The sequence below is a fragment of the Delphinapterus leucas genome, chromosome 5 (assembly GCF_059928025.1).
Source record: "Delphinapterus leucas isolate spDelLeu-1000000601 "Yukka" chromosome 5, BTC_Dleu_Yukka2, whole genome shotgun sequence".
In the NCBI taxonomy this organism is placed as follows: domain Eukaryota; kingdom Metazoa; phylum Chordata; class Mammalia; order Artiodactyla; family Monodontidae; genus Delphinapterus; species Delphinapterus leucas.
In genome coordinates this window covers 2,217,056-2,244,871 of record NC_143133.1, presented here as the reverse complement: position 1 = coordinate 2,244,871, position 27,816 = coordinate 2,217,056, and the positions used below count along the sequence as shown (strand labels likewise).

The 27,816-nt window shown below is 45.8% G+C and overlaps 1 protein-coding gene across 14 annotated transcripts in view; it reads right to left on the bottom strand.

Moving 5' to 3' along the window:
* HTT (huntingtin) overlaps window positions 1–24,207 on the bottom strand; it is a 136,763-nt gene extending 112,556 nt beyond the window's left edge. For 10 of the 14 annotated variants that reach the window (XR_016393181.1, XR_002642197.3, XR_002642199.3 and 7 more), the window contains exons 1-3: window positions 23,831–24,076; window positions 11,037–11,120; window positions 3,085–3,205 (exon numbers count right to left, since the gene is read on the bottom strand). Coding sequence is in view for 10 of the 14 variants with exons in the window: in XM_089911415.1 (XP_089767541.1) it covers window positions 3,085–3,205; window positions 11,037–11,120; window positions 23,831–24,054 (429 nt within the window). In the remaining 4 variants the exon portion in view is untranslated. Of the gene's footprint in view, window positions 1–3,084; window positions 3,206–5,389; window positions 9,205–11,036; window positions 11,121–12,640; window positions 17,829–23,830 lie in introns of those variants that run through there. The other 4 variants (XM_089911416.1, XM_089911418.1, XM_089911420.1 and 1 more) reach the window with 4 other exon arrangements.
* Between the last annotated feature and the right edge of the window lie 3,609 nt (window positions 24,208–27,816).

Genomic DNA, 27,816 nt, shown 5'->3' with positions numbered 1-27,816 from the left:
CTGGGTGCACAGTCTTTCTCCACTCCAAGGTAGGCTACACGGCATCCCCAGGCTACTCTTCCTAAATAAAGCACTCCTCTGACCAGGTTAAAGATCTTCACGAGCTCTTCCTCTTCATCCTCTACCAAATGAAGTACAAACCCCTTGAATGGATCCTCAACACCTCCCATTCTCTGCTAGCACACACGTTCACCCTCCTAGGTGGGTCTGCAGGGGTTAAGAAGGTCCTGATCTCCTCACTCACCTAACCGCCACCACCTCCAGGAAGCCTTCTCTGCCTCGCCAGACAGAAATCACATCCACTTCCTGACCGCCACGATGGGTTGCCAGCATGTCTCGGAACTTACACCACGCATTAAGCCATTCCTGTACAAACATGCTTCCCCCTCCCCAAGACTGTAAATTATCTGAAGGCAGGAGCATGCTGTCAGCTGAAGCACATCCCCCGTGCATTTGCTACACAAGTGAAAAGCAGAGCATGCCCCATTTTCTTGGGCCCTCATCCTAAGCATATAATGATACTCTGAAAGACAGAAGGCCCAAGTCCAGGACCTGACTCCTAAGCGACCATCCATGTGTTCCTCTCCACCCCTGACACCCGGGCCTAACGCCATCCAAGTTCTCCCGAGCCTGTCCTTCCTCTGCCACCGTGAGAGCACATCAGCCAGACTCTGACCCCACCCCCAGCCTGCTGGCCTTGAAGACCTGCGCATCTGAGGAAGCAGACATCAGAGCACAGCCAAAGCCCAGGATGTCCGACTTTAAGCAGAAAGAAGAGGTTCTGAGAGGCTGACCTCGTCTTACGCTCAGGGGCGCAACATGAGAAGTTGGAACCTCTGCACTGGGAGGCCAGAAACAAGGCAGAGGAAATAGGAAGGCAGTAGGGAGGTGGCCAAGAAGAGAAGCCAGCACCTAGAGCTCTGACCAGGCCATGGCCCAAGCCCCCAAACACACACACCAGGCTAGTTGGACGGCAGTTACAGAAGCAGGTCTCTCTCTGCAGCATGTGCCTCCATGTAAAATGACCACCTTCTTTGTTTGTTTGGGGCCATATTGTCCTCTCTCCCCTCCTCACCTGTTCTTGTCATGACCAAGGCAACCTGTGGTGACTTCTTTAGGTTTCCTGATTCTAAGGATCAGAGTTCAAGAACTGAAATATCAGAAAAAGCCTAGCCTGGTCCTGCCAGTGGGAATAAAAAAAAGCAGCAAGGATGTTGAGGCCTAGAGAAAAGCAAGTGTAAGTGAAAAAGTCCACCTCCAAACGTGCTGTGGACCCATCACACCTGAGTGGTACCCACACACTGCCGGGCAGAGAACAAGGTCAAATGGCCGTGGCCACTGCAACACTGCGGGGGTGGGGGGGTGGGGGGTGGGGGGCGCGTGGAGACGTGAAATGCAGGTGGAGGGAGAAGACCAGGCAACTCCCAATGGAGAAGCCAGAACCCTGTGTCTGCAGGGAAGCTGGCGCCCGAGCACAGACAGCATGGCCCACAGATCCACACGCCAGAAAGCGGGGAGCAGTGGGGCTCTGGCGTGCCCCTCAGCCTCTCTGGTTAAGGAAGCAGGAATCTCACTGTAAGAGCACCCCTTACCACTCCGAGGCCCAGCAAGGGGCAGGATAACGCTAATCCCTCACGCACGTCACTGCACTTGATCCTCACACTCACGCACACCACAAAACCGTGTCCGATTCCCTCTACGGTTAAGGAGACAGGCTCGCAGAATGAAGTACATCTCCCGAAGCTGCTCAGCGAGTGGGCAGCAGAGGCCAGATTCAAGCGCAGGCCTCCTTCACTCCAGAACCTCCCTGTGCCCCACCTCCTTAACACAGGAGTAAAGGGTGACTGTCTTCCCGAGGAAGCTGGACCCATGATAGAAAAATGAAGGACAATTTCTTGGCCAATGTAAAGTGTGACCACTCTCCAGAGAAAGCCCTTGGGGAGACTCCAAAGAACAGTTTTGGTTTTCAAGATCCTAATAAGGAGGGAAATATTCAACTAGCCTATGTTAGGCTGGAGTTCTTGGCTCATCTGGCCAAATAAGTATTACTAGGAAGAGAGCCTTCAAGGAAAATGAAAAGATGTGGCCTTATCTAAATTCCATGGGTGGAACTCAAAACAGTAAGGGAAAAATCAGGAAAAACTGGAAAGATCCAATAAGCAGGGCTTCCCTGCAGAGAAGGGAACAAGATACATTTTCTCCTTAACCATTATCAAGAAATCGTTTTTGGAGAAAGCATCAAGAACTATGTCAGTGAACCTTCCTCAGCACCGGTTAGCCTATGGTGGGAACAATATATAAGCTTAGACACAAAAGTCAAAAGGCTCATTCACACACTCAAAGGTGACCTGGAAGAAGGTACCCAGGGTGGTTGAGGATACAAACTAGGAGAATGGCAGAATGAGAAAAACAAGGATTGTTTTCCAACACCGTAAGAATTATAGAAGAAAGACTTTATCTTCAATGGCAGCAGAAAACAAAAAAAGGGAAAAGTGGATCAAAGCTACAGTGGTCTTGGGTACTAACTCTGCACCGGGAAGCAGTAAGCGAAGAGGACAGGTGTCCCCCGCCCACTCCTTACCTCACCTACCACCCAGGTAGCTCTGGCTTTCTGGCTTCATCAACCTTTTCTGGGAACTCCTGTCTCTCCAGTCACGTCACACTAACTCCAGCACAGCTACCAGAGAAGGCACGTCTTTACCTGCAAACAGTACTGCCTGACCCAGGTCTTAGGAGACGAAGACACCAAAAGCGGATCCCACTCCCCATCCCCCTGCCTTTCAAGGCCTCATGGTTTCTCAACAAAGTGATGCTTTCCCCAAGAGCACCCGGTGGCCCCCATCAGCGCCCACCCCTGACCTATGCCCTGCACAGGCACGAGGGTAAACCCACTCCCTCTGATGGGGCAGGTGCAGCCGGCACGCTGGCACACAGCAGAGAGCCTCCAAACCACACACCATAAATGGAAACAGTGCAGACATCCTAAGGGACTTTGCTACTCAAAACAAAAGAACCCTAAGTCATGGTTTCTTCTCTTAGCTACAACGGTCACAGCTCGTAGAACACTGTCCACAGGGCTCTTACTTTTATGACTTTGTTGAGGCACTCGTCAGCCACCATCCTGACATCTGACTCTGCGTCATCACTGCACAGCAGAAAAAGTTCCATAGCAATGCCCAGAAGTTTCTGAAATTCTGGAGAATTTCTAAGTAAAAAAAGAAGAGAAACTGTCACGGCCAAAAGGAACCTCAGAAGACATGACGACGAAACATAGTGAAGTTTCTGGTATCCTATGTGGGATTCTGGAACAGAAAATGGACATTACATAAAAATTAAGGCTAACAGGATACCAATATTGAGTCATTAATTGTGAAAATTGCACCACAGTAATATAAGATGCTAATAATTTGGGTAACTGCATGTGGAGTTTATGGGAACACTCTGTACTATCTTTGTAATTGTTCTGTAAATCTAAAACTATTCTAAAATTTAAGAATTACTTATAAATAGAAGTGTACTTGCAAGACAATCTTATTTTGTTTGAGTTTTAGTCAAAAAAATCTTAAAAAGACACTGTCTTTGTATGTACTTTAACTCAATTAAAAAAAAGAAAAAAAGACACGGCTTCAGATACTTAAATCTCAGACAGCCATTTGCCCTCTGCCAACAAGTTACTTCTACTCTTACAATATTCTCAGAACCTAGAAAATCAATATAACTCCTTTACTCCTTTTTCATCTTGCTTTCAATATGTTCCAGACTCAACATGATCATGGTCAGGCTGTGTTTTTGTTGCTCCATCAGTCTCAAGAACTGGAATCTAGGCGATGCCTGTAAATGATTTTTAAAAGTTTCACTGAGAGAGCCTGTCAGGCAGTTGTGATCCAATTGGCTAAACACAGCCAAGAGAGAGAGACCCATGGCCATGTGCATGAAACTGACTTCACAGCACAGTGAGGGATGGGCCAGCAGTAATACAGCCCCTGGACAAAGCTGCTATTCTTGAAACATCTCAGTCTAGAGTCCTCTGAAATAAAGGGCCTCCTCCCCACTCTTTCTCTACCTCACAATTCCTACCAAGAGTCAGAAGAGCCAGGAGCCTAAGAGAAAGCAAAGAACCACATTAGCAGTGATCAACAAACAAGTACGAGCAAGAAAAAAAATGTGCCCCTCAGCAATATTTCAGACCTCATCTCTGTGGAATATTCCTGTGAATAAAGAGGAAAGGTCCCTGGGATGCTGGCACAGCATCCAGGCGCTGCTCAAAGTGGTGCTACGGAAATACAATGTGAGCTACAAGTGCAATTTTATACTTCCTAATAGACACAAAAATAAAGAGAAACAGGTAAAATTAATCTTAATAATATATTTCATTTAACCCAATATATCCAAAACATTATTTTAACATGTAATCAATACGAAAAAATTACTGGGATATATAACAATCTTTTTTACAGCACATCCCAATTCAAACACAAAATTTTCATCAGAAGTATTTTATTTGTATAGAGACTCCATAAAATTCACAGTTGAAAAAGTAGGTTTACTTAAATAAAACCTGGAGATCTAATGCACAGCTTAGTGATTATAGTCAACAATACTGTATTTTAAACTTCAAAGTTACTAAGAGACTAGATCTTAACTGTTCGTAACACAAAAAAAGAAATGATAATGATGTGACATGATAAAGGTGTTAGCTAACACTACGGCCGTCATAGTGCATTATACAAATGTATCAAACCAACACGTGCACCTCAAACTCAGTGTCATATGCCAATTATATCTCAATTTTTAAAAAAGAAAAAAGTAGGTTTATATACCATTTCTAACCATGCTTAAAAGGTCTCCAATAACTAATCAAATATTGATTTTTAGATTTTAATTTAATAAAATAGATATAGGGCTAATTAGGTTATCTATTTCTCTTTGAGAAAGCTTTAGAAGTTCATCTTTCAAGAAACTGTCCATTTCATCTAAGTTACTGAAGTTCATAATATTCCTTTACTATCCTTTTAATATTGATACAACCTATATCGATAGTTTGAAGGGGCTAGAGGCGCCGACCCTCCACAAAGTCAAAAACCCGAGTATAAATTATCTGCAGGTTGGAAACCACAGATTCAACCAACCGCGCGTTGTGTAGTACTGCAGCATTTTTTGAAAAAAATCTGCATATAAGTGGACCCATGCAGTTCAAAACCATGTAGTTCAAAGGTCAACTGCATTTCCATTTCTGCTCTTGCACCCTTTGTGCTATGGCTGTCATATATTTCACTCCTACGCGTAAACCCCAAAATACATCGTTATTATTTTTGCTGTAATCAATCAAGTATATTTTTGAAAGATTAAAAGTAAGAGGGAAAGTCTTATATTTAACCACTATAGTTACCATTTCCATTGCTCTCCAATCCTTTATGTAGATCCAGACTTCTATCTGGTACCATCTTCCTTCTACCTGAAACACTTTCTTTAGTATTTCTTATAGTAGTTGCCTGCTGGACATAGATGATTCCAGCTTTTGCAAGTCTTTCACCTTTGTCTTTGAGAAAGAAGTTTCTACAGGGTATAGAATTCTAGGGTTTTTTCCGTTTCAGTACTTCACAGATGATGTTGCACGGACTTCTGGCACTTTTTTTTTCCAGTGAGAAATCCACTGTCACTCTTACCTTGGTTCACTTTAGGTCTTTTTCATGTCTTATCTCTACTTAACATATTCAATCTTGTCTCCAGCTTCTTGAACTAGAAGAACAGTTACAGTTACTGTTTTAACATTTCTGTGTACAAATTTTACCACCTGTGCAATTTCTGGGTCAGCTTCAATTGATTTTTTCCACTGTCAATCATCCTTTCCTGCTTCTTTGCATTCCTGATAATTTCTGACCAGATGCCAGACCTTGTAACTTTTATCTTGTTGGGTGTTATATACTTTTGAATCCCGATAAATATTCTTGAACTTTGCTCTGGAATGCAATTAAGTTACTTTGAAAGAGTATGATCGCCTTGGGTTTTGCTTTTAAGCTTTACTAGGCAGGACTGGAATGACATCTTAGCCTAGGGCTAAGTGAGCCCTGTTGCGAAGGCAAACCCTTCTGAGTAGCCCACCCAACGCCCCAGGAAGGATGGGGTTTTCCACTCTGGCTGGGGGGAACAGGAGCTCTTCCTGTACCTGTCTGAGTTTAGCACCTGTTCCCTCCAATCCCCTCAGGTGGTTCCACCCCCAGCCCCAGGGCACTGAGGGACCCCTGCAGGTCTTGCTGATGGCTCCGTGCAGCTCCCCCTCTCTGGTATTCTCCCCAGTGGGCCCCAGCCACCCTGCCTCCTGAGGCCATCAGCTCTGTCTCCCCATCTCAGCAGCTACTGGACTCTGCCTGGGTTTCCCCTCCTCACATCCTGGCTGGGAAACTCCCTCCAGGCAGTAACCTGGGGAAGTCATAATGCTCATCGCAGTAGTTTTCCATTTTTCCAGCACTGCCTGATGCCCGGTGCCTTGAAAGCCATTGTTACATATATTTTATCCACTATCGACTGCTTTAGGCAGGAAGGTAGAGCCTGTCCTTGTCACTCAGCCAGAAGCAAAAATCTTTCATGATTTTTTAAATTTCATTTTTAACATATTACTAATATCTTTTCTGGTCACAAATATAAATATCTATAAATCACCTTTTATAAAGTTAGCTAATATTCCTTTCTATAAGGGTATCTTAATTCTTCAGTTCTGTGGGTCAGTCATTACGATTATTTTTAATTTTCTAATGGGATGAATAGCACTGCACATCATCGTACACTTTCCTCAGGATGAACTCCTGAGGTGAAACAGTTAAGTCAAACAGGTAGTGTTTGCCAAACTGCCTTTTAAAAAAGCTGTATCACCTCTGGAAAACCCCTGAATATTTTTTAGTGTTTGGCACTCTGACAGGTGAAACTGTTCTTATTCGTGTTTTAGTCTCATCCCACTGACCACCAGTGAGTGTGAGCATTGCCTCCACAGGAAGCACAAAGTAAGTGTCAGCCATATGCTCACGGGCCCCACCTCACGTCTTCTTTTCCAAAAGGCCTATTCATAGCCTTTGCCTATTTTCCTATTAGGATGATAGTCTTTTTCTTCATGATTTATAATTGCTCTTTATGGAAGCTATTAAACCTTTGATATATATGCTGTCAATACTTTCCCCAAGTTGCATTTATGTAATTGCCAGTTTAAAGTGGATTTTGACATACTGAACTATATTCCAGATAAAACATTTTTTTCCTTTATATTGCTAGCATTCCACAGCCTGGGATTCAATGTTCTTTTTATAGTAATGATTTCACTTTTTTGTGTTTAGGTAATTAATCTGGCATTTATGTTTGTTTGCAATATGAAGAAGAAACATAATACCCCCCCCTAAATAGTCAAGTGGTTCATCATTTCCATACTAATACAAGATGCTATATTTATCATAAATTCATACACAGATACACACATACACTTTCCCACTTTCTATTCTATACCTTCTTTAATGTCTAACAGCTATTTTAATTTCATGTACACCAGGTATCACCATATTACTGATGGTTTCAGATTTTCTTTGCAACAGTGATGTATTTATTCTTGCAGATGAACAAGTTCAAAAACATCTCTACTAGAATTTTGATCAAGATCATTTTAAATTTATGGATTAATTTAGAGAAAATTTAACTTTATGATAAAGAAATCTTCCCATGTAGAAAGGGAAGTAGTAATCTGTACCTTTCAGGAAAGTCAACGGCCGTCCTTATGTAGTTTCTGCACGTCTCTTGTCAATTCCTTGAAATTTAATATGTTGGTGCTACTATGAATTGGATCTTGAACCATTACATTTTCTAACTGATGTATGCTAATATTGGGGAAATCTATAGATTCCTGTATACTTATTTTTACCCAACCACTTTATCAAGGTACACTTGCTTAGATGAGGGTTCCTAAGTATTCCAAGAGGATACTTGTAAAAAACAAATCCCCACACTCCACCTGAACAGAAAATATAAGTGTGCTGGGGAAAGAGGGCAGTGAGGTATCTTCGTTACTATATTTTTTACAAATCTTCCGGATGATTTTGATGCTCATGTGTATTTAGGAACCAGTAGGACAGACCACCAACTTGAGAGCTTAGGTAGACTAAGAGTCACAATACACAATGAAGACTTCAGAAGCTGCCACGGAAAAACCCCACTGGAGAGGAGGTCAGTGTATCACAGAAGCTGTAAGAACGTACCAGAGGTTAATCACACTCAGGAGAGAGAACAGGAAATACCAGCCACCAAGAAGATTTCATAAATCATTACACGCATATAAAACATCCACTTCAGCTCTACACTCCAAAATTCCTAAAAAGTATGGAGAGTATCTTAAAACAAACTTGTTCTTTGATCAGACGGGACCAGAAACAACCTCTCTGGGTCCAAAAAACATCCTGTTCATATGCTGGCGTGTAGAACAGGCAGTGTGATGACTGCGAGCATTACTCCATAAACACGTAACAGACACACGAACATAGAAGTTATTACCAGCCACTACTGTGACTTAAGATGGCAAACTGAACCACAAATCAGTCTTAACGTATCTCAACATACTTTACTACCAATGTGTGAATCTAAGCCAACATCCCATCAATTCCATTGGGAGCTGTCAAGAAACAAACTAAGTACAATGCATGAAGCACTAAGACTGGAAGAGATCTATTTCCTGGGTTCATAAGCTCTCAAAGTGAGGTGTTACTCCCTGAGACCCGGATGCTGGGGGTCAGGTGAGCACAGCAGTGCTACAGCAGCAGCAGGCACCAGGGGCCTGTCGGGCATTTGCCGTCATTTCATACAAAAGTAATGACAGTTTGTAGGACAATGTGCGTCACGACGGGATGTATTTCTGGCTCTCAGTAGCTAAAGAACACATCTATGTAGCTCTCAACAGTGTTTCACGGGTGTCGCTTCATCCCACAAGAACGCTTATAAATTGGGTTTACATTTCATAGATGAGGCAACAGTGGCTCCAAGAAGTTAAACTCATCTAAAACCACCTGGCTTATAAGGAGTGGAAATAGAATTCAAGCTTTTTTTCCCCCTACTTTTATCTTAGTATTGTTTTCTAAGCTATGCTAACAATAGCATGCTAACTTAGAATTTTTATATTTTTATTTTCAGCACATATTCTCATTTGTCACTTCATTTCTTCCCACAATATTTCTACAAATTAGATAGAAACAGAAATCATCCACTGTCCTTCACAAACTGAATGAGTTCAACTAAAATGAAATACTCTATTGTGAAACTGCTTTGAAAGTAGGAAATACAAAAGCAAGGTGCCACTAAAATTAAATGAATCACCAAATTTCTGTCAGTACTAAAATCAAGATTATTATTCTCAGAGCTTTTTCTAACAGATGATAAAGAGCTCTTTCCAACAGGAGAATAACATGAATGATTTATTCCAAAGGAAAGAAAAGCCAAGAGAGAAGTACTTCACACATGCCCATGTGGGTAACAGAATTCTGAAATCATAAGTAAATCTGTTTCCTACTCAGCCATTAGAAACAGGCTTAAAATATTTACCATCCACAGCTACTATGAACAATGGTCAGAAAAACCGACAGTCCAAAGTAAAGAGAATGAGAATTAGCAACGAAGCTACACAGAAGGTGCTGCTAGTTCAGCACAGAGGCACAATCGAGCCAGGGAAGCGGACCTCCAGTCAATGCCCGTGATCCCACTGGTCCCAGAGCCTTAATGAGCAGGCAGCAGCCATGGGGGGAGCACGTGCACTCCCACAGTGTCGGACGAAGGCAAAGTGCTGAAGAAAAGCAAACAAAAGACCACAAGAGTGCATTTATGTCAAACCTAATCTCCCAATTCATCCCACCCCTCACCCGTGTCCACACGTCCGTCGTCTACATCTGCATCTCTATTCCTGCCCTGCAAGTAGGTTCATCTGTGCCATTTTTCTAGATTCCACATATATGCGTTAATATACGATATTTGTTTTTCTGACTTACTTCACTCTGTATGACAGACTCTAGGTCCATCCACATCTCTACAAATGACCCAATTTCCTTCCTTTTTATGGCTGAGTAATATTCCATCATATATATATACACCACATCTTCTTTATCCATTCATCTGTCAATGGACATTTAGGCTGTTTCCATGTCCTGGCTATCGTAGATAGTGCTGCAGTGAACATAGGGGTACCATGTGTAAAACACATAGCTAGTGGTGGGGCTTCCCTGGTGGGGCAGTGGTTAAGAATCCACCTGCCAATGCAGGGGACACAGGTTCGATCGCTGGTCCAGAGATCCCACATGCCACGGAGCAACTAAGCCCGTGCGCCACAACTACTGAGCCCACGTGCCACAACTACTGAAGCCCACGCACCCTAGAGCCCGTGCTCTGCAACAAGAGAAGCCACCTCAATGAGAACCCCGTGCATCGCAACGAAGAGTAGCCCCCGCTCGCCACAGCTAGAGAAAGCCCATGAGCAGCAACGAAGACCCAATGCAGCCAAAAAAAATAAATAAATAAACAAATTTATTTTTTAAAAAAATAGATAGCTAATGGGAACATGCTATAAAGCACAGGGAGCTCAGCTCGGTGCTCTGTGATGACCTAAATGGGTGGGATGGGGGTGGGGAGGGAGGTCCGAGAGGGAGGGGATATATGTATACATACAGCTGATTCACTTCATTGTACAGCACAAACTAACACAACATTGTAAAGCAATTATACTCCAATTAAAAAAAAAAAAGACCACTATAATTGGACAGGCTCTTGTTGTTCCAAATACTGCAATAAGTAAAATATAAACATGTTCAATTATCATAATGGTTACAATGATACTATGTAAGATTATGGAAACATTACTCATTACAGTGTCTGGACATCCTCCACATATGTAGCCGGAAGTATGGGGAAGGGGGTCCTGTAAAGGTTTTAAAACAATTGGGGAGACAAAGAATATTCTAGCCCATTAAGAATGAAAATATAGAAATTTTTAATTTTCACTAGGAAGTTCAAAGTGCAGTTACCTGAGAGACTGTGCCACTATGTTTTCACATATTGTCAGACAATGATTCACACGGTCTTTCTTGGTGGCTGAGAGTTCTTTCTTTCTAAAACGAAAAGAAAAGAGTAAAGGAAGTTTGCATGTGTTGTGTTATCCGCTCCATCTATTTCTACAAGGCATTCATTCATTCAATAGTGCTTCTTGACTCCTAGAAGTAAACCACCCATTCCTGCTGGGGGCAGGGTGGCTCTGAGGTCAGGGAAGAGGGGATGAGCCTAACCCAGGGTTCCCTACAGGACAGGGCTCCATAGCAAAGTCAAGGGGTGTTACTAACGCACCTGCTTTCTCTACTTTAGAAAGAAGGAGAAACTGCAGTGCAAACAGCGCTCACCCAAGATCACATGGATGGACGGAGTGTGCAATTCAATGAAACACAAGGATATCAATATAATACTCTACATACCAAGCTGCTGCCACTTCTCAAAGTCTTATTTACTGACTACAGTCAGCATACCACACAGACCTCACACTCTTAGGTGTAAAATAACGTTCAGACAATGGCTAACTGCTTCTATATCCCCAAACGGCTAGAAACAAGCCCCCTGCCCAGATACTTTCTCAAAACCTCCTACTAAGACTTCTCAGCCCAAAAAAAGGAGATAAACAGCCTGGTCAAGAAGATCAGATAAAAGGTGCTTGCTTCCCACCCAAACCTATGACTTGAGATGTCTCTGAGGTAGGCACCACAGAAATAAGGTAGAGAGGGTCAATCCAAAGAGGAAGCCAAAAAATAAATCAGGCTTGATAACTACATCCAAAAAGAATCTGAGTGTTAGCAGGTCACCAGTACATGGTACTAACTAGAAACACCTAAACCAGAAGACTACTAAGTTTTGGAGGGAATTCTAGTACCAAAGAAATTTTAAAACTAACCAACAAACACCTCTGTTTAATCCCTAATGCAACCTCAGTTTCCAACAAGTACACCTGAAGGAACAGGCTCTTACAATTATGCAAATCCACAAAAGACACACCCTCCAAAAGGCACTACAGATGTGGCCAGGGAAGAAAGTGGACAAGGAAGAGCCTCCAAAGGGGAAAGTCAGGGTCCAAAATGAAAGACAGACAGAGCCTGAACGAGAAGACAAGCCCAAGGCATGCGGAGAGGGGCTTCCCGATGACTGGTCAGTAAGAGTCCATCACCACATGGACTGGTGACTGTGTGTCTCCCACTGGTCTCTTTCCTAAAAGAGACCCTTACTGATAAGCTATGTTGCAGATTGCTAGTCACCCACCAAAACGCCATGCTTCCCTTCTCAGACACACGCCTCCTGGTTAGAAGCTCCACAGCCTAGCTTCCCTGCAGTTGGGGATAGACAGGTGACTTAGTTCTCACAGATGAAATGGGAACAGAAGTAGTAGGTGGAGCTTCTGCCTTGCTGGCTCGCCCTGGGCATCCGCCTTTTAGCTCCCTCCGACTGGAACAAACATTCCTAACACCCAGTTTTTGATTATACAGACAAAGACAACAAGAAGGCTGCAGAGCAACGGGATGGAAGGAGCCTGAGTCCCAAGTGACCACAGGAGGCAGAGGCCCCTCACCACCCACCCTCATGAGTCACTCACTTCAAAAACACTGTGATGGAAACAATCCAAATGTCCCAGTGGATGGATAAATGACACAGCCAAATGACAGAACACTGCTTGGCAGTAAAAAGCAGCAAACCACTGATTCACACAAGGATGAATCTCAATGTATCAGCTTCAAGATACATAAGGATAATTCCATTTATGCCATGTTCTGGAAGACACAAAACCAGGGGAACATAAGGTGATCAGTAATTTCCAGGGGCCTGGCGGAGGAGTGGGGAGTTGACAGCAAAGAGGTACGAGGCAGGGGGAATCTTTAGGAGGTGATGGCACTGTTCTAAATCTTGATTGTGGCAGTAGTTACACAGTTTTATGCAACTGTCAAAATTCACTGATCTGTACATTAAAAAGGGTACATTTTACTATATATATGTATGTATGTGTGTGTGTGTGTGTGTGTGTGTATAAATAAAATACCTCAATTTAAAGAAGAAAGCGCTATGAGAATTTAAATGCTCTCTTCTTTGAGCCACCACATTAAAGTCTCTATTACAGCAGCTCAGAGGTTACCTAGTTTAAGACAGCCATCAAGAAAATTAAATAACACTGACCACTCCAAGCACGTTAGGAAGCAAACTAACTCACTTATCCACTACTCTTTTCCAAAGTGAGAATCTGTCAAAGGCCTTAAGTGAACTGAATTCATACACCCAGTCTCCTAGCTATATAGGTAGTGGCCCCTCCCTGGGTAGCCTCTTACCGTGAGGTCTAAAATGATCCCTAGGGGGACGGTAATCAGAAAAAGGTCGACAAACACTAAACTGAGTGGACTTCACTACTTAACGATGGTCAGAATAGAAAAGTGATAAATACAAATGTGAGCTTCAAAAAGAACTTGTCTCCCTCCTCACGTGTGGAATAAACCACAAGAATACAGGTAACAATAAACAATACAGCTCTCTGGACCTGCCGCCTGATTTCCTTAAGGCCTACTGTGCTGTTCCCCCAAGCCAGAACTTGAGCAAAAGTTTATGAAACTAGCAGAAAGTCAAAGAGAAAATATCAGTCTCACCCACCAAAATAAAAATACATTCTTCTGTTGTCTGTCTGGGTCTAGCTCCTCCTCCGAGCTCCTTGTGGGGAAAGCCTGCCTTATTTACCCGGGACCCTGCCCTAGGCCCGGCCGTCAGCCAGCACCTCCATCACACTCTTTGGTAGTAACTGTTCCTGCAATTTCCTCCCCAGGGATGACAGACTCACTAAGAGCAAGGGCCATATCGTGTCTCTCTCACTGGCACTCAGCACAGCACCTACACTGGAGAAGGTGTTTCAGACAGACAACAAAGGAATGGATAAGTAAGCTTTTGCTGTAGGAGGGTAGGTTACATACACGTTAAAACGGACTCAAAAGTTCTTAAGTCAGTCTTACAAACAGGATTCAGAAGATAAATGATAATTGCTTTAAACTTGAGTTTGCATAACCAAGAGATGGAAAGAAAAGTAGAAACAGCAAAGCTTAAAAAAGAGAGAAACTGTAGGGCAACCCTCAAGCACTTTGTGGAGTCCAAGCTGCAGCCCTCAGCCCCTCTGGCTGTGACCAAGACATCAATCACGACACGTCTGATGACCCTGACTTTCACGACTTTACTGCCAGAAAGAGGGCAGCACACGTTCTATCATGGTCAGCTACAAAGAAAGCACATGTTTTAAGTTTCTCTTCCTAACTCATCCACAATCATTTTCCAGCAATCCAAACACTTTGGAGGGGGAAAAAAAAATCTACCGTAGTATATTTAAATTTTCATCTTTTCCACACTCAACAGATAGCCCTAAAATCATAAGATTCTTCAGATAGACAGTCAAGTCTTCAGTGGTTACTAGTCTTGCTATTAAAATTTAAACAATAATTACTAAGTACCTATTTTGGGTGAGGAGCATAAAAACAAACCACCTGACTGCTACCAAAATACTTATCCTGTAAAATCTTCTCTTTTATCACACTGAAGAATACCCACATTTTAAAGTGTGAGGATCAGACTTTACCCTCAGACACCCCAACAAAGAGGCATTAACCAAAAATATCAGAAAACGAAAAAAACAACCCTTCCAACACTACCTACTGAAAGATGTCAGGGCAGCAATGTAGCCCAAAAGTAACGAACACCCCCACCCAGTGCAAACACCAACCCGGCTTAAGCAGGCCCAGTATAGTCTGGCCTCAGGCTACTTTCCTCCGTCAGGAAACCTGCCTGGGAACTCTGGCCACTGGAAACAACTCAGTCGTTTTGGTCATGCACCTTCAAACTCAGTTCTTGTACATGCCACGGTCCCTGCTTCAAATACCTCCTTCCCGTCTTATTTTGTCCAATAAACCAACTTGGAAGGTTAAGAAAACTACAACTATTTCATTCCCCCATGGAATTTAATTAGGCTGATGAACTAAGTTGTCAAACTGACTTGTTCTACGAGAAGAGTAAGTATGGAAATTAAGGTGAAAACGGAACCGCCTTGCTCTAGGCAGGAACTGGATGAGCAGGGTGAGAGCTGGATAAACAAGGTAACAACAGTCCTGATCCTTCAGCTGCTTTTGTAAACGTGCTTATTTTAACTCCACCTTCAAAGTGAAAACAAACCACAGTCAGCCCCCTCTAACTGTGATCTGTACACAAACACGCATCTGTAAGGAGGAGGAACATAAAAATCAAGGACTCTACAGGCATACTACAATCACGTTAAAACGATTATCAAAGAACTAACTCTGAAAATGGGGATTCAAGCCCTCTCATCAAAATTCTTATTTTTTAGAACTATGTATGAAAAATTTGATTCCAGGTTGAGGGTGTGCAAGGGAGGACCCTGACTACTCCAGGAACTGAAAACGATCACCTATCTTGCACTTGTCTTGCTATTTGTGGTCACAGGTACTGTCACATACACATTTTCGAGTCGGTGCCTACACACCCCACGCGATAAGTAAACTGAGTGAGGTCTAGAGGCTGCCCCGCCTGCAGGAGCAGGGCAGTAAATGGCCGGGCAGAGATCCAGGTGTTCTGAGTCCTCATCAGCCCCTCTTTAACTTTCACCAAGTACTAGACTAATGAGAGTGTTCCTAGAAGATTAGGACACTTCTGGATCTTTTTTTTTTTAAAGAAGGAATGGAACACCAAAGTCATTTTGGAATTATGTTTCATACATAATTTTAAAATAAAAGTACTGCTTAAGGGAATTCCCTGGTGGTCCAATGGTTAGGACTCAACACTTTCACTGCCAAGGGCACAGGTTCAATCCCTGGTCAGGGAACTAAGATCCCACAAGCCTCTCGACACGGCCGAAAAGAAAAAGTACTGTTTGATTAGGGGAAGCAAGGCCTACGATTTCCCCACCACACAGTCTATATCACAGAAAAGGGCTGTGAAAGCCTTTCTTACTAGTAATTTAACTGAGCACTGTAACAATTACTAATAGAAGAAGGTGCAATTCAAAATGAAATCTATGCTAAGTGAAAAAGGTCTGACACAAAAGGCCCCATGTGTATGATTCCATTCACAAGAAATGTCCAGAACAGGCAAATCCATAGAGACAGAAATAGATTAATGGTTGCCAGGGGCTGGGGGAGGGAAAATGGGGACTGACTGCTAATGGAGAGGGGCTTTCTTTTTGGGGTGATGAAATGTTCCAGAAATTAGACAGTAGTGATGGTTGCAGAACCTTGTGAATATATTACAAACCACCAAGTTGTACATTTTAAAATGGTGAATTTTATGATATGTAAATCATAAGCTCAATTTTTAAAAAAATCTGTCTGCAAATCCCAGCAGCTCTTCCTCCCCAGAGGAAGGAATGTGACCACTCCTGGCCACCAGCACTGTTGCTCCCAGCCCGGCACAAGCTGCCAGCACCTCCAGCTTTGATTACTTCAACAGCCTCCCGACTGATTTGATTACTTCAATCAGCTTTGATTACTTTAATAGCCTCTTTCATTCCTGCTCCCTGTCCACCAGGGTGGCCTTCTTTGTTAATTAAAGTTTTTAATGAGGGGGACTTCCCTGGTGGTCCAGTGGGTAAGACTCCACACTCCCAATGCAGGGGGCCCAGGTTCGATCCCTGGTCAGGGAACCAGATCCCGAATGCGTGCCACAACTATGAAGCCTGCATGCCGCAACTAAAGATCTCACAGGCTGCAACTAAGATCTGGCACAGCCAAAAATAAATAAATAAATTTTTAAAAATCTTTCTTAAAAAAAGTTTTTAATGAGGTAATTGTAGAGTCACATGTAACTGTAAGAAATATCAATAAAAGAAATCCAGTGTGTACTTCACTCAGTTTCCCCCAATGCTAACATTCTGCAAAAACAATCTCAGCCAGAACAGTGATACAATCCACTGATCTTTAGATTTCCAGTTTTACTTTTACTCATCTGTGCGGATGTGTGCATTTAGTTCTACACAACGTCATCAGATGTGTATCCACCACCACAGTCAAGATATGGAACACTTCCATCACCATGAGGATCCCTTGAGCTGCCCTTTGAGAACCACACCCACCTCCCTTGGCCCTCCACTCTGTACCTCCACCCACCTCTAACCGGGCAACCACTCATCTATTCTCCACTCCTAGAACTATGTCATTTCAAAAATGTTACATAAGTAGAATCAGCCCGTATGTAACCTTTGGGGATTGGCTGTTAGCATAATTTCCTCAAGATTCATCTTAGTTGTTGCATGTATTATCAGGAGTTTGTTCCTTTTTATTGCTGAGTAGTTTAACCATTCACCTGTTGAAGGACATCTAAGCTGATTCTAGTTTTTGGCTATTATGAATAAAGTTGCTACAAACATTTGTGTACAGGTTTTTATGTGAACAGAAGTTTTCACTTCTCCGGGATAAACACCCAAGAGTGCAACTGCCGGGTCATATAGTAACTGTATGTTCAGTTCTACAAGACACTGCTTGCTTTCCAGAGTAGCTGTCCATTTTATAGTCCCACCAGCGACGACTAAGTGACCCAGTTTCTTCCACGCCAGCATTTGGTGTTGGCTTAGCATCGTAAGCTATATCACTTGTTTGACTACACAAGTAAGCATCTGGTCAGAGTAAAATGCAAAGTCCTTATATTGGGGTACAGGCCTCATCTCCTCTTTCTGGCCTCCTTACTACTCCTGCAACATGGAAAGCACTCCCGCTCATCTGTTCCCTCTACCTCAACCTCACCTCCTCCAGATACCCACCCCCCTCCCCCTGCTCCAGCATCACCTTCCCAGTGCACTTCGTACCCTAAACACCACCACAAAGCTCCTCTCCCCCCTTATTCTGTTTTGTCTTTCTCCATAGTCTTTAACACCACTGGCCTTGTTCACTGCTGTAACCCAAGGGCCTAGAACAGGCCCTGGCACACAACAGGCACCCAGTTGAAAGGAATCCTTCCAGGTCATCTAGTCCAGTCCCCACTTAAGTGCCCATTCCCAGTAGCTGGGAGCTCTGAATGCCACGACAGCTTACTTGTCAGTGTTACACCGTAATTTACAGCTACACAAATGCTCCATGGCCCTAGGACAGAGAAATGATACTGCCTCAGCTACACCTGGACAGATGTAAGCAACATAAGTCTTCCCTCCCAAATGCTGATGGAATTTTATATTATATATTATTTTATATTATATGATATCAACAGAAAAGTAGGTCCTGATCATCTACAGTGGAGCTTCTCAAGCTTTAATGTGCACATAAATTGCTCACAAACCTGGTTAAAATGCAGACTCTTGATTCAGTAGGTCTAAGGTAGGGCAGAGATTCTGTACTTCTTATAAGCTCCCAAGTGATACCAAATTGCTGGCCCTGAGACCACACTCTGAGAAGCAAGGATCTATGGCATATCTCGTCTCTAACACATATTCTAGCACCCAAACTGATTCAAGTTAACACAACATTAAACAGTATCTTATACTGTGTTAATTTTCCCTTCTTGCTGTCTGAATAAGACTTCCATTCCAAGGTAGTTTACTGAGTGATTGGCTCACTTGCAGGGACCAGAGGTAATGGGGGTGGGGCCTCTGAAGGAGGAGAGAATAGGAAAGCCAGGACACTGTAAGACCTTTGCCTTTACATCTCCATAAGTCCTCTTTTAAAAAGAAATTCTACAGTATTATATAGCAGTTAATAAGAATGATAGGTACTGCTATGAAACAATGTCTTTGATATACTAAGTGAAATAATATAGTGTGAGCTCATTCATGCAAAAAAAAAAAAAGGACTTGTATATGCATTAAAAAATCAGAGAAAACGGGCTTCCCTGGTGGCGCAGTGGTTGAGAGTCCGCCTGCCGATGCAGGGGACACGGGTTCGTACCCCGGTATGGGAAAATCCCACATGCCGCGGAGCGGCTCAGCCCGTGAGCCATGGCCGCTGAGCCTGCGCGTCCAGAGCCTGTGCTCCGCAACGGGAGAGGCCACAACAGTGAGAGGCCCGCGAACCGCCAAAAAAAAATCAGAGAAAACAAAAGAAACTTAACAATTGTTATTTTTAGGGAATGAGACTAGGACAGCCAGGGAGGAAGACTTTGCTTTCCACCTTCTGTGCTATTTGAAGATGTTGTTACAACGTATATGTGTAATTTTTTTTAAGCTAGTTAACAAAAAGCAACCAAAAAAGAAATGCTTCCCCAAAGTGGTCTTATCATATCTAATCTAGGGGTGGACAAACTACAGCCTACCTGTTTCGGCCAGTCTAAGAAGTGTTTTTACATTTTTAAACGGTTGACCCCCCCCAAAAAAAAAATCAAAGAATAATATTTTATGACGTGAAAACTATACAAATTTCAACGTCCTTAATAAAATGTTATTGGAACAGAGGCTCACATTCACTTACATAGTGCTTCTGGATGCTTCTTTTCTACAATGGCAGAGTTTAATGGTTGCTACAGAGATGTACCATTTACATAAAATGTTTGCCAGTGTTCAAGAATCAGAAGACTTAATATTGTTAAGAGGCCAATACTCCCCAAACTGATCTACAGATTCAATGCAATACCCATCAGAGAATTCCAGCTGGCTTCTTCGTAGAAACTGACAATCAGATCTTACAATTCAAATGGAAATGCAAGGGGCCCAGAATAGCCAAAACTATCCTGAAAAGGAATAAAGTTGGAGGGCTCACATTTCATGACTTGAAACTGTGATACAAAACTAATGGTAGGGACTTCCTGGTGGCACAGTGGTTAAGAATCCGCCTGCCAATGCAGGGGACATGGGTTCGAGCCCTGGTCTGGGAAGATCCCACCTGCTGCGGAAAAACTAAGCCCGTGCGCCACAACTACTGAACCTGCGCTCTAGAGCCCGCGAGCCACAACCGCTGAGCCTGTGCTCTAGAGCCCGCGAGCCACAACTACTGAGCCTGTGTGCCACAACTACTGAAACCCGTGCACCTAGAGCCCGTGCTCCGCAACAAGGGAAGCCACCGCAATGTGAAGCCCTCGCACCGCAACGAAGACCCCAACGCAGCCAAAAATAAATTAATTAATCTTTTTTTAAAATTAAAAAAAAAAACTAATGATAATCAAGACTGTATATGGACTTCCCTGGCGGTCCAGCGGTTAGGACTCCGCACTTCCACTGCCATGGGCCCGGGTTCGATCCCTGGTCGGGGAACTAAGATCCCACAAGCCGCCCCACAAGCCACAGGGCACGGCCAAAAAAAAAAAAACTGAAGAGACAACCCAAGAAAGGGAGTATCATTTTACAAATCATGCATCTGATAAGGGTCTAGTATCCAGAATATTATGAAAACTGTTACAATTCAACAATAAAAAGACAACCCAACTTAAAAAATGGGAAAGAATGAGGATGAGGGTTTGCAAGTTAAGTATAAGAAAGAAGCTGGGTCCCTAATCACTGGTGAGCTTCCTCAAGCAGACACTGCTGTCTTATAATAAATTCCTTCCAATTATGTTATGGCAGCAGAGTTTTCTGTTACCTGCAGTTGAATATAGCTGATAACACCAACTATGGCTAAATTATGTCATGCTTAGCAGACAGAGATGAACAAGTCCTGTTGGTTCTACCTTCAAAATTCAGTCAGTTCCCACCTTGCCACTGCCAACAACCTGACAGAATTCACCAGCATCTCACATGGGCACGTGGCTCGCTTCCCAGCTGGTCTCCTGCTCCTCACCATGCTGCCTTCACTCAGCTCTCAGCCAGTATTCACTGAAAAATGGAACTCAAATCCTGCCACTCCCCGGACCAAACCCTCCAAAACTTCCCACCTCACGTAGAATAAATGCCGCTGTCTTTATTCCACCCTGAAGGGAGGGCCTACTGATCTATCTGGTACAGCACTCTCTCTACCTCTCTGACCTCAGCTCCTACTAAGAGTCTCCCTCTCGCTAATTCAGCGGGCCACACTGCCGCCTCACTATTCCTCAATCAGCGGGGTTTGGACCGGCTCCCTCTGTCTGGAACGCCCCTCCACATACCTTTATAGCAATCCCTGACTCTCTTCTGGTCTTTACTCAAAAGACACCATCTCAGTGGCCCTTCCCTGGACACCCTATCTAAAACGTCAATACCTTATTAACCCTGACATTTCCTAGACCCCGTTCCCTGCTTTGCTGCTGTTCCTCCTTTGTTTACCACCGTCCAACATACTGTGTATTTTTCTTATGTATCCCATTTCTGGTCTATGTCCCTCACTAAAATGTAAGCTTCATGATGGCAGAGCTTTATCTGTTCATGGCTGTAGCCCTGCACCTATTAGGATACTGGCGGGCACACATGAGACATTCAGCAAATAATTAAAATCAGAGAAAAACTAGGAGGGAATCTGAAGGAGAGTGAGAAAGTGCCAAAGGCCAATGTCAACTGCCTCATAATTGCAGTTAGGACCCTGCCAAGCTCTGGCACTTCCCTGCACTTCAGCCTTGCTGAGACTGTAGCCAGTACTGCCCAGAACCCCTGTATCCCATACGCTGAGCTGGGAGTAGGCACTCAGATCCTTCAACTGAAGCCCAAGCGTGGCTGGTGACACCATAGTTCCACAGAGAGCAAGGGCCATAAAAATAGAACAGTTACTTTCTAATTGCTTTCGGCCAATCTTACTTTGGGGCATGGATTTTTCAGCTGAAGCATCTGAACAGAAACGCCAAGATCCAAATCTGTAAGCAGTGAGTTCGTTACTCAAAATTAATGAATACTTGCTTTCTCAACAGCAAAGTACATGAAAATGTAACATTTATGCATTTTATTTAAAATAACTATAATTAAGCCTAATGCAGTTGATTTCAGAGCATGCTAAGAACCTTTCAAAGTTACTATTCTGAAGTACTTTTGTTTTTAAAAAATTTAAAATCTATCTTCATATATATAATACATAGATTATATATTATATATATATAATACATAGATTATATCTGGTAGGATACACAAGGAGGAAGCTTGCCTCTGGGAATGGAGTTAGGTACTCAGGAGAAAGGAACGGGAGAGAGACATTTTAATTACCTTTTTGCAATTTTGGAATTTGTACCATGTTAATGTGTTATTTACGCAAAAATGACAGACTAAATTTTAAAAATAAGTGAATCATACATTTCCTTACAATAAAGTAATGAAACAAAATGTATCTACTTTGTCAAGCTGGCTTAAGAAGGAAACCTCTTTACACCCGTATTTTGAAGAAGATAAGCTAATTCAGGTTCTGTCAAATCAGCATAAGAAACAGAAAGCATATTTTCAGACTGACCAAGTGTTGGAACAAGCAGACAGGGACGGAAGTAAGGCCTTCCTTCCCACCCAGAGCCCTGCTTGGTGCTTCCCGCCTTTATACGAGATCACCCAGGGCATGGACTTCCACGACATCTAACTCCAGGAAAAGCACAACCATAAAAGTCTGGAATGGATAGTTACGGTTATAAATCACCTGCTGCAGAGAAAAGTCAAATTGTTAAAAAACAAACAAACAAAAACCAACTTTTTTCCCCTGTAAGTATCCGAACAGGTTTTTCACCTTTTAGCAGAAAACTTAATTTGTTTCCAGATTTTATTTTAACAGATAAGCCAAAATTACTCCCCAAATTCTCAGTTTCTAATGAAACCTCAGGACACAGCAAGGATCATATCAGACGCATAACGAAGAAAACATTACTAAAAACGAATCAGCTTGAAGAAGGTACGCTTCTTAAGAGGGGCTGCTTCGTGAAAACTTTCCTCGTTAAGTGCCATCCTGTACACACCCAGATCAGAAATAAAATGACCCGAGATGAAAGAAAGGCCCGAACTGCAACAGAGCACACACCCTGACCTCTGCTGAACACCCAGCACACAAGACTTCAGGGAAAAGTACTCGGTTCTCTTAGACGGTGTCGTTAATGGTCTCTCTTCTTCTGTTTCAAAAACCTTCCCTGGCACAAGCAACGGAGACCCCCCTGCTTCCAAACAGTAGCAGATGTCAGCAACAGGAAGCGTGCGTGGGGTCCGCAGACACCACTGCTCCGGCAAAGCTGGACTGCGACACTCGTGACAGGGACATCACTCGCCCCCAGCGATTAACCTCTCCCTCGGCAACACGTCATTTGTTTCCAACTGAGGACAGGCAATAAAGGGCAGTCGACTCTTCCTGATATTTAAGCCAGTTTTATTGCTTCTCACGCGTGAACAACAACCGTCTAGGCAGTTCACCGCTTACTTGGCAACCACAGCTCATTCAAGTGCCCGCAGGCCAACCTGAGCTGAGACAAGCCGGTCTCTCCCTGACGCTCAACATTCTGCTGCGAATCCCGAACGACACGAAATGCCCTGAGGCTGCAGCCCCGAGCCACAGGCTGCTTAAAGGGGCCCTCGCAGGAGGCTCTCCATTGGGCCGCGCGCGCTCCCCCGCCCTCCAGCCCGCCGTCCCAAGGCATGATGTCACCACTGTCCCCGCATCACTCCGGCTCCAATTCCCGGAGCATCCTGCGCCCCCAGCCCTCCTCCTCTCAGACCAGGAGGAGAGGGACGGGACGCGGCCTCGTCTCTGCCAAGTTCTGCTCACAACACAGCCCCGGTTCCTCCCCTAACTTCGCAGCCGGGAGAGCAGAGGACTGGGGCCGGGGCCGCCCCGGCGCCTCCGGGAGAGGCCGGCGAGGCTCCCCGCGCCTGCAGAGAGCCGGAGACCCACGCGGGGCCGGGGAACTGGGTGGGGACCACGGGGCGGCCCTGTCGCCGCGGGCCGGGGAGCTGCAGCGGGCCCGCACTCACGGTCGGTGCAGCGGCTCCTCGGCCACGGCCGGTCCGGGCGGCGGCGGCGGCGGCGGCGGCGGCGGGGGCGGCGGCGACTGCGGCTGAGGCGGCGGCTGCGCCTGCGGCGGCGGCTGAGGAGGCTGAGGCGGCGGCGGCGGCGGCTGCTGCTGTTGCTGCTGCTGCTGCTGCTGGAAGGACTTGAGGGACTCGAAGGCCTTCATCAGCTTTTCCAGGGTCGCCATGGCGGCCTCCCGCCCCGCGGGAACAGCCCCCGGAACCCTCGGACCTACTCGCGGTTCCGCTCACCAGCGCGTCAATGAATGAGGCTCGGGGACACGGGCAGGAGCGGAACCGAAGCGCTCGGCCATCTTGGGTCCGTCCCGGCAGCCCCCGCGGCCCTGCGTCCCGCGACGCTCCGTCGTGGGGCGGGGCCAGGCTGGCGAGATTGACAGCCAGAGGCGGCGGCCAACGCCATTGGCCGGGCGCGGCGCCAGCCAGTCTCCCGCGCCCGCCGTCTCGCCTTCTAGGACCGCCGCGACCACGGAGACCCCAGCGCTCCTCCAGGGCGCGGACTAGGGGCGCGGTGAGGAGGGGCGGGGCGGTGATGAGCGTCATGCTCCCTCGGGAAGAAACCCCTAGTCGAGGAGACCCCGGCCGACGCCCGGCGGGTGGCAGGGAGCGCCGGCCGTGGACTCGGAGCCGGAGACCCTGCGGGGGTGCTTGCTCACCCAGCGGCCCGGGCGGAGGGAGGGCTCACGGGACAGCCTTGCAGAGGAGGAAGGGGGAATTGGGTCGTCCCGCGCGGAGCCAGAGGACCCTCAGGGCGGGAGCCCAGGTGTGGCCCCCAGAGAGGAGCGGAGCCCTGGAGAGCCAGTCTGCAGCCCGAGGAGGAGCTGAGGAACTTGGCGGAGGGCCTGGGGCAGGGACGGGTGGTAAAAACCTGCCTGGTCGGTGCCTGCTGCCCGGAGAGGCCGTGGCTGGTGCAGCGAGAAGCAGCTTTGACCCCAGAGACTGCCCCGCCGGCATGACTGCCCGGCCCAAGGGTGTGCCCCCCCTTGAGCGAGGCCGGCCGGCGTGGGAGGGTCCCGGGCTCCAGAGCCTCGCCACCCGGAGGGGCGGCAGTGAGCAAGCAGAGGGGCAGCGTCCGCTTGCCCGCAGGGAGCGGGTGGCCCTCAGAGAAGCCGCCTGGGGCAAGCAGCATGAAGCCTCCAGAGCCCACTCAGGGCAGCGACCTGTTCTAGGCCACAAGCCACGTCTCCGCCTAATTTCAGACCCTGTTGTCCCAAAGCAGTCAGGTGAACCCAGCATCGCCACAGGAAGCCTTGTCCCCAAGGGGACAGCAACCGCCCCCGCTCCAGGGGAAGGACCTCAGAGAAATTTGCCACAAGCCTTGAGGTCCCAGTTCCCTGATTTAATAAAGGCCCTTGTCCACAGGCCAAGCCGTGTGCCAGCCCTCACAGGACAGGCCACAATGACGGGGCTCCAGGCTGTCAGGGACTGTGGTTGGCAGACTTCTCGGATGACCTAGTGATCCCCTCCTGAGATCACCACCTTGTATAGTCCCCTCCCCTTGAGAGTGGGCTGTCACTGGAGGCTGGCTTCTGATTAAGGTTTACATTTTACAGCAAGACAAAAAAGTTTGAACAGAAAGTTCTCTATGTCGTTTGGGCCCCCTCCCTCCCTAATGTGCAGTGTGCATCTGCGTTACCCATTAACCAGACCTCCTCCAAGATGGGAACGCCTGCGGGACCGTAAAGATCACCTTTTCCTTTCTTCTGACCTAGCAATGGAACTTCTTACAAGGTTAGCATTCTTTCCCAACTCTGGAGGGGGCCTTACTGACTGCGCACTTTGTAAGAGTTTACCTGGACTATGTATCTTTGGTGAACTCTCTGTAAAATGTCAGTATGTCATTTTGATGTATGAGTCTTTGTCTCAAAAATATATATGATTGGGCTTCCCTGGTGGCACAGTGGTTGGGAGTCCGCCTGCCGATGCAGGGGACATGGGTTCGTGCCCCGGTCCGGGAAGATCCCACATGCCGCGGAGCGGCTGGGCCCCTGAGCCATGGCCGCTGAGCCTGCGCGTCCGGAGCCTGTGCTCCGCGGTGGGAGAGGCCACAACAGTGAGAGGCCCGCGTACCACAAAAAAAAAAAAAAATATATATATATATATATATATGATTGTGTCTTGGACTTCTACCAGGCAGAACAGCTCTCAGAGCTTCTGAGAGCCTGCCTTCTGGCTTATAATCCTCATTTTGGCTTGAATAAAATTCTCTATTTTCTTCTTAACTTGATTGTTAATTGAATTTTCACTGACACTTCTAACATTCTAATAGGCAAAGGTGGCACTCCTGGGATTAAGTAACAAAAGACTGAGCCTTCTGTCCTGCTGGCTGTCTGCACCTTCTTGGCTCGCACACGTGCTCTTGAAGCCAGGCTGCCATGTTGGGAGGCCCACTCGGCCAACAGCCCAGGGAGAACTGAATCCTGCCAACACCACATGAGCTTGGAGGTGGATCCCTGCCCAGTTGAGCTTTCAAGTGAGAGGCAGGTGGTACTTAAGCGCAGGCTTTTGAGAGACCAGGGAGTGAAGGACCTAGTTAAGCTGTGCCCAGATTCCTGATCTGCATTAACTGTGAGATCCTGTGTTGTTAAGCCACCATGCGATTGGTTACACAGCAACAGGTAAGTGTATTAGTTCGCTAGGGCTGCACTAACAAAGTTCCACAGAATGGGGGGCTCAAATAACAAGAATTTATCTTCTCAGTCCTGGAGGCTGGAAGTCCCAGATCATGGTGTGAGCAGGCTGGTTCCTTCTGAGGCCTCTCTACCTGGTGTGCAGACGGCCGTCTTCTCCCTGTGTCCTCGCATGTTCCTCCTTCTATGCACGTCTGGGTCCTAATCCTCTTTTCTTAAAGGACAGTGGTCATATTTGATTAGGGCCCACCCTCATGACCTTATTTTATCTTAATTACATCATTAAAGACACTTTCTCCAAATACAGTCACATTCTGAGGTGCTAGGGGTTAGGACTCGACGTGTGAATTTTCAGGGGACACAATTCAGCCCATCACACCAAGTAGTACAGTTGTCTCCTAATAGCCACTCTGACCTGCAATAATAGGACTTCAGTTTTTATCCAGACACTTTTCCACCACATTTCCCTCCTTCCTTTTAGCTAGCTGTAGCCATGCGACTAAGTAAGTTCTGGCTGGTAAGATGTAAGCAGAAGTGACGTGTGTTATTTCTAGAAAATCTCCTTAAAAGGAAGGGGCGCACCTGTCTTCTTCCTGCTGCCTGGAATGGGCAGATAGTGGCTGGCACTTGAGCAGTCATTTTGGATCATGAGGATGAAAGCCACATCCCAGGACAATGGAGCTGGCAGGACTGGGCAGAGATGCCATTCCAGCCTGGCCAGTCCATCTCTGGACTTCTCACAGACAAATATCTATAGGAGAGAAACATAATTCCATTTGTGTGTGTGTGTGTGTGGTACGCGGACCTCTCACTGTTGTGGCCTCTCCCGTTGCGGAGCACAGGCTCCGGATGCGCAGGCTCAGCGGCCATGGCTCACGGGCCCAGCTGCTCCGCGGCACGTGGGATCCTCCCGGACCGGGGCACGAACCCGCGTCCCCTGCATCGGCCGGCGGACTCTCAACTACTGTGCCACCAGGGAAGCCCCATGATTCCATGTTGTTTAAGCCACTTTTACTTTGGATTATTCTGTTTATGGGCTCCTAAACCCAAATTCTGACCAGTCCAGAGAGGGTATGAGTCACTGAGACCTTATATGGCCACAACAGATCAGGCTGTGTTAGCTGAGGCAAGAAGAAACCCGTCTGCTGAGAACTTACTATACCCCTGACAAGAGGTCTTAGAGGAAAGCCTATTGAAAGGGACCGTCTAGAGGGCAGATGTTTTTAATTCAGAGAAAAGTTTGGCATCGTCGCAGACTAATCAAAGATTACGCAGCTGGGAAAGCAATTTGGCTTCTTGTCT